At 39.2% G+C, this 7,283-nt stretch overlaps 1 protein-coding gene across 2 annotated transcripts; it reads left to right on the top strand.

Annotated features, from left to right (window-relative positions):
* Positions 1-4,963: 4,963 nt before the first annotated feature.
* On the top strand, positions 4,964-7,043 carry LOC132606278 (BOI-related E3 ubiquitin-protein ligase 1-like). Of its 2 annotated transcripts, none has more exons than XM_060319711.1 (3): positions 4,964-5,269; positions 5,522-5,831; positions 6,316-7,043. In XM_060319711.1, the coding sequence occupies exons 1-3, from the start codon at positions 5,208-5,210 to the stop codon at positions 6,916-6,918; spliced, it is 975 nt and encodes a 324-aa protein (XP_060175694.1). In that variant the 5' UTR covers positions 4,964-5,207; the 3' UTR covers positions 6,919-7,043. The 2 variants fall into 2 exon arrangements, with proteins under 2 accessions (XP_060175694.1, XP_060175695.1); XM_060319712.1 differs by having other exon boundaries at positions 5,230-5,367.
* The last annotated feature ends 240 nt before the right edge of the window (positions 7,044-7,283 follow it).

Here is a 7,283-nt window from a genome sequence, read left to right as displayed (position 1 = left end):
ATTTCAGCAACTGATGCAATGTCGATGGCACGACCCTCATGCTGTGTATCCAGGGTCTGCCCAGTAATGCGTTGTACTTCATGTCCCCTTCGATCACATAGAACACCGTTTGCTGGATAGTGCCATTGATGTTAACCGGCAACGATATCTCCCCCTTTGTGGTTTAGCTCGCTATGTTGAACCCGCTGAGGACCCGGGCTACCGGCACGACCTGATCGAGTAGCCTTAACTGTTCGACCACTCTCCACCGGATGATGTTGGCTGAGCTACCTGGGTCAATCAAAATACGTTTAATTTGAGTTTTAAAGATAAGAATAGGAATTACCAATGCATCATTGTGCGGTTGAATGATGCCTTCTGCATCCTCGTTGCTGAAAGAGATAGAACCCTCGGGTAAATAATCCCGGCTGCGTTTTTCGTGAACAACAGAAACCTTGGCCCGTTTCATCACCGGCCCTCGAGGGGCATCGGTACCCCCAACAATCATGTTGTTTATATGCCGGAATTCTACTGCCTCGTCCCTTTTATGAGTCTCCCTTTCCTTGTAGTGACTTTTAGCTCGTTCACTCAGCAATTCTCGGAGATGACCGTTCTTCAGTAACCGGGCCACCTCCTCTCTTAGCTGGCGACAATCCTCGGTTCTGTGACCATGGGTTCCATGGTATTCACACACCATGCTCGGGTCCCGTTGGCCTGGATCCGACCTTAGAGGTCTCGGCCATCTTACATCCGGGACACGGCCAATAGCCGAGATGAGGCCCAAGGTACTGACGTTGAAGTTGTACTCCGATATCTTTGGCAAATCCTTGTTGCCGGCGGAGCTTCCGGCATCGCTCCTGAACGAGAGACCCCGACTGTTCGACGGGCTCTCGACCCGTTTATTACCCCGACCGGAGAAATGGCTTGGGCTAACCCTTGATTTCTCCGACCTAAAGCTTGGCTTCTCCGAATGGGAATATGGCCGATACCTCTCCCTCGACGACTCAGCCTTCGTTTCGTAACCTTTCTTTGGTCTCTCAAAAATTTTGTTTACATTTATTGGCCCCGGGGGAAGTTCGAATTGATCATCCTCCACCCGAATCTTCGACTCGTATCGATTATGAACACCAGCCCATGTCACAGCCTCGTACTCCAGCAAGCTTTCCTTTAATTTGAACGAAGTCGTTGAGCTCTGAACATTGAGCCCCTTTGTGAAAGCTTGTGCAGCCCATTTTTCTGGAACCGGGGGGAGCTCCATTCGTTCCTTTTGGAATCGGTTGACAAATTTACACAGTAATTCATCGTCTCTCTGGGTTATACGGAAAATATCTGTCTTACGGGCCTGCACCTTCTTGGCACCGGCGTGAGCTTTTATGAAGGCATCGGCGAACATTTCGAATGAAGTGATCGAATGCTCGGGCAGATGGTCGTACCATGTCAATGCCCCTTTTGACAAAGTTTCCCTGAACTTCTTCAGCAATACCGATTCAATTTCGTCTTCCTCCATATCATTTCCTTTTATAGTGCAAGTGTATGAGGTCACGTGCTCGTGCGGGTCCGTTGTGCCGTCATATTTATGGATATCCGGCATTTTGAACCTCTTCGGGATTAGTTTCGGAGCTGCACTCGGAGGAAAAGGCCTTTGGATGTACCTCTTCGAATCCGGCCCTTTCAGTAAAGGCGGAGCCCCCGGGATTTGGTCCACCCGAGAGTTGTACGATTCCACCCTTTTTTCAGTCGAGTCTACCCGTTTTGCCAAAGTCTCGAGCATTTTCAGAACCTCGGTGGAGGAACCAGCTCCGGACCCATTTCTCTCGACCATTCGTGCCTCATCTTTCCCGAGTTCGGCAGCACCCTTCGCCTCCTCCGAGGTCGTTTTATCTTTTTCATTTTGCAACTGGGCTATCGCGATTCCCTGTTCGGCAACTGCCGCTCTCTGTTCCTACAACATTTCAAAAATTAAACGTAAGTCAATATTATCATTTCGGGCTTCCGGTTCTTTCCGGCCCTGAGTCCGGGACAAAGTAATCGAATTGTGTGTATTTAAAGGGTCGGTAGCCGGTTGGGCGGCATTCTCCTGGTCCACGGTGTTTTGATGGTTGAGGCCCTCCCTCGAATTAACGGGGTTAGGATCAGCGGGGTTTGGCAATCCTCGTGGACCGCTACCTTCGTTTTCGTCCACGATCTCGTTGTTGTTGACGTGACCAGATTGCCCACTGTCAGCCATTTAGTCCGTTTTTTCAGTGACGAACAGAAGATGTTTTCGATTTTGATGGGTAAGGTAGAGATCAAGGTAAAAGACCACTATTATCCTCAGCCCCACGGTGGGCGCCAAACTGTTTACCCCGAATTTAGATATTCAATTAAATTTGTGGGTGAGGTATAGGATATGTGGTTGTGCCTTGAGTCCCTTTGATAGAGAAAAGAAATATATGAATATGCTATGAAGAAGCAACTGATAATCGGTGGTTTGCTATATACTTGTATGTTTACTAATATATGAGTGCTACTTGATTGAAGAAATGTAATACAGATGAACACAATGAATTCGGATTGCAACACGATAATGAGAGAGATTTGTATATATTTTTAGTACAAAAGAATGTTCTTGATGTTAAGGAGCCAACCCCTTAAAAGTGGGCAATGACCCTTATTTATAGTGTTGCCTCATGGGCTCCATACAATAAGAGAAAACTAAAAATAAAGAAAAACTCTGACTTGGATTAGGTTGGGTTAGGTTGGTCGTACGGTCTGACACCCGTACGATTGGCAGTTGAGCATGGCAGGACGTTATCGACGCGTGGCAATCGCGCAACGGATCTCCCGGACCAACGACCACGAATAAACGGACTAAACCGGACCAACGGCCACGAATAAACGGACTAACGACCACGACCAAACGGACCAACAATAACGACCAACTCGACCATGAAGAAACCGGATCAAATGATGCCCTTCCTTGGCCTCGGTCCAAGCGTTCCTCCAGTTCAGAATGAAAGTCCTCGTGCATGTTCTTGTCCCCTTCTTCCTTCGATTCCTGGTCTCACCGGTTTAAAGCGTATCCGATTTTTACCATATACATAGAGAAGAAAATTCTACAAGCGATATGATTGTTGCTAAGAAAATTGCACATGAGTATAAAACTTGAATTTCATGATGATCGTGTCTATATATGTGTGTATATATACACACACACTTATGAGAATGTTGCTGATGAAATCACAAGTTGTCTTGAAGAATCTTATGAGTTTGATTACTTTTTATACATAGTAGACCAACTATTTTTCAGTTCAAAAAATTTGAACATAATACATATATTTGCTTTAAGGATACGATTTTAGAAATTGTTATCCAGCTCATTTGAGTTGCGTCGGGTAAACTTATAAAAAAGTAAACTATTATTTATCAATTGTTTTTCAATTAACATTATTCGAACATAAGACTCTGGTTAAAGGTGGAAGGATCATCGTTATTCAATCCAATTTTTGTTAAGTGTCCCACATTGATTAAGTGATGGACTTTTAGTCAGTTTGCTCAAACTTTCAAAATCTGCTCATTTTAAAAAATGTTTTTGTAATAATTATTTTAAAAAAAAGTTCTTAGCTTATGTTTGGCTAATCAATTTTTTTTCCCAATATTAGACCAGCAATTTGTAATTGGCCAAGATCTTGAAAGTGTTTCTAAAGAATAAATATTTTTTTCAGCTTCTGAAAATAACTTCTGCTACTAGTACTCAAAAGCATTTTTTAAAAAGCGTGACCAGAAACACCTTAATTGTCTGAAATAATTAAACAGTTTTTTAAAGAGAATAAGTACTTTCGCTTCCTAAGCTTGGCCCTGTCATATGATCTTGAAAATCCACATATCATGAAATAACTTTTGGGTTAAGATAAAATCCAATTAACATGATACTCCATTCGTCTCAATTATATGTCGTGGTTATTAAAAATATCTGTCTCAAATTATATTTCGTGGCTTTTAAAAATAGTTGTCTCAAATTATTTATCGTTTTAGGAGTTCAATACATAATTAATTATTTTCCCCCATTTTACTCTTATAGAATTTTGTCATTAATGAATATCACATATAAATAGAGTAAACATTTAATGGAAAGAGAATATAACTCAAACACAAAGAAGGGTAAAATTAGTCAAATATCCCTCCTAATTAATACTCCCTCCGGATCAAAAAAAGAGTCCACTTAGCCTTTTTTTAAAAGAGTCCACTTAATAAATCAAAAAAGAATTAATCTTGTTTTTTCATATTTGCCCCTATTAAGTTTTATATGATCAAATCTCAATATCTATTTAATTAGGGGTAGTTTAGATAAATTACCTATTTTTGTCTAGAAATTAGTATTTTTTTAAGAGATGTGCAAATGACTAAGTGGATTCTTTTTTTAATCCGGAGGGAGTACATCTTAAAGGACGTGTAAACCAGAATGACTACAAATAATTTGAGACGGAGAAAATATCACACGTTTCTTAATCAAGGACAAAAGTACAATTAAAGCTATAGATTTAGTCGAGTCAATAATTTTGACTCAAACACTAAATATATGTTAAAAAAATGTTAAAAATATACTCATTAAATATGTACACATATTAAATTTTGAATCCATAATAAATAATCAGTAAACTTAATTACATTAAAATTTAAATTTTGAATCAGCTAATAGATGTGATCTTTCATTGGACACAAGTGCGTGGATGTTGGGAAAGTGATGGGCAGAAATAGAACGCAGAGTGCGCTCGATGCACACAAAAGATGATCTATTCAATTATCACTCCATCTGGATGATTCTTTAATTCAACTTTTTCCCATATCTAAATAAATAAATACCCCAAATTTCATTAATTAATTAATTAAATTATACATTTGAGTGATGAATGGTTATTGCAATTTGCAAATGCAGGCAATCCCTTATTTGTTTGTTTTACTATTTTCAAAGTATTTCGTATCGGCTTTCTCGCTCCTCTTTATGACTTTCTCTCTCTATAGATTTCTTTGACTTCCACATTTTCTCTCTCTCTACATATCCAAATCCAAAAACCAAATGCTTTAAATAAAGGCCAAATGCCCATTCTTTCCTCTCTAGTCGCCAACTCCATTTGCATGCTCTCTCTACCCTTCTCTTTTCTCTCCATACATATACATATATTCTCCTATTATCTCCTTGTCTCTGATCATCAAAGGAAAGAATCAGATTTCATATATAGAGATCTTTCATGGCTGTTGATCAAGCAAGACATCTCAATCTTTTCCCTCAACAACAAATCATCTCAAATAGGTACGTATTTCTGGTGATTTTTAATCACTGCTTGGTGAAGCTTCTGTCGTGTGATCGGAAGATCGAGTCGTGAAAACAGCCTCCTGCAGAAATACAGGGTAAGGCTGCATACGACAGATACTTGTAATCCCGTCCTTTTTCAGACCAGTGCATAACGGAAGTTTAGTGCATCGGACTGTGTTTTTTGCTCTTTTCTCTGTGGATTGATTTGTTTTTAATTTTTTCTGACATGGGTTTATTGAAAAATTGAAGAGATATGGTAAATTCAAATCTGGGGACTGGATTTGTATACAATACCCAGATGGGTGCAATGCCGGAGAACTTTTTGCCGATTCATCAAACTATGGTTCAGCCGAAGACATCGGTGAACAATGACAGTGGCCTTACCTTTAATCCACCCATAAATGATCAGGTCGCATCAAGGAAACGTTCAAGAGACTCATTCAATAATCATTTCGCTACTTCTTTTTCAACCCCTCAGAAACCGTCGTTTGTCGGTGATGATGTTTTGCCGCTGGTTCAACAGTATCAGTTGGATATCAACTCCGTCATTTCTCACCATGTAAGCTTCTATATCCCAATTATTTTGATTTTTCTTGTAAAATCACAATTTTCTCAGAGGTGTGTCTTTTTAATTTTTTTTGGAAGAAGAGTCAGATTTATCCACTTTATGTTTTTTATTCAAAAATGCTCTTGCCGTTACGTTTTGGTTTAAAAATGTTCTCGAACTAGCCAATAGTTCAAAAGTACTTCTTAATAACTGTTAGAAAAAATTGATCAATTTTACTTTTAAACTATTCAAAATGGGACAGTTTTGCCCTTGGTTCTTTTAATTTGTTTTTTGGGATTGAATGTATGAGAAATGTAATAACAATATAAGAAAGTGAGTAATATTCTATAAACACTTCTCGTTTTAACATATAAAAACCGATGACATATAATTTTTTGTTCTGTTTCCTTACGTATGAGTTACTATTATTTCTGTACCTTTTATTACATCATTATTTAATTAATTTTTGCGGATCTGTGGTTCTTTATTTTTACAGACCAAGAAAATAAGATTGGAATTAGAAGAGCAACAGAAACAGCAAGCAAGAATGCTAGTGGCAGCAATTGGCGAAAAAGTAATGAAGAAAATGAACGAAAAAGACGAACAAATACAAAGAATTGGGAAAATAAATTTAGTTCTACAAGAAAGAGTAAAGAGTCTTTACATGGAAAATCAATTATGGAGGGACTTGGCACAAACAAATGAAGCCACAGCAAATTCACTACGTAACAACTTAGAACAAGTCCTGGTGCACGTTAGCGATGCTAACGAGCGCCTCTCCGCAGAAACAAGGGTCGCTGCCGCCGCAGAAGAAGAAGACGCTGAGTCGTGCTGCGGCAGCAGCGACCACGACCACGACGACGGAGAGGAAAACGAGGAAGTGCGCATGTTAGCATGGGGAGATGCGCAGGATAAGGAGGATGGTAAAAGTAAAAGTAACAGGATGTGTAGGAGGTGTGGACAGAGGGAATCATGTGTGTTGTTGTTACCGTGCAGGCATTTGTGTTTATGCACAGTTTGTGGGTCTAGTTTACATCATGCTTGTCCCGTGTGTAATTCTAAAATGAATGCCACAGTGCATGTTAACATGTCTTCTTGATCCATTGGAGAAACTATAAAGATGGAGAAAATAGAGTTACTGTAGTTTTTGTTTTGATTTAGAAGTCGCAGACTTACTGTAAATTCCCTTTTGGTAACTAGTAAATGAATTGTTCATTCTTTCTCTACGTATTCTTACAATGGTTATTACTCTGTTTAGTCCAAAGAAGTAATCGATTTTTTAGCCTCTAAAAGTTTGTTCAAATTGATTGTTCTTCTACAAAACCAAGAAGAAGGTACTCCCTTCGGTTCAAAATAATTGAGGTTTTAAATTTGGACACATGAATTAAGAAATTTATTTAGTCCTAAAAGTTAAGAGGTGTATTGACTAAAACATCCTTAGTTAAGAGGGCTTCGAAACTATAA

Source organism: Lycium barbarum, chromosome 8 (assembly GCF_019175385.1).
Source record: "Lycium barbarum isolate Lr01 chromosome 8, ASM1917538v2, whole genome shotgun sequence".
Lineage (NCBI taxonomy): Eukaryota > Viridiplantae > Streptophyta > Magnoliopsida > Solanales > Solanaceae > Lycium > Lycium barbarum.
Note: the sequence above shows the minus strand (reverse complement) of the source record. Positions and strands in the feature narration are given on the sequence as shown.

Coding starts and splice junctions, on each gene's coding strand:
- LOC132606278 (XM_060319711.1), top strand. CDS start 5,208: ATGGCTGTTGATCAAGCAAGACATCTCAATCTTTTCCCTCAACAACAA. Junction 5,270..5,521: donor CAACAAATCATCTCAAATAG/GTACGTATTTCT, acceptor GAAAAATTGAAG/AGATATGGTAAATTCAAATC. Junction 5,832..6,315: donor ACTCCGTCATTTCTCACCAT/GTAAGCTTCTAT, acceptor TTATTTTTACAG/ACCAAGAAAATAAGATTGGA.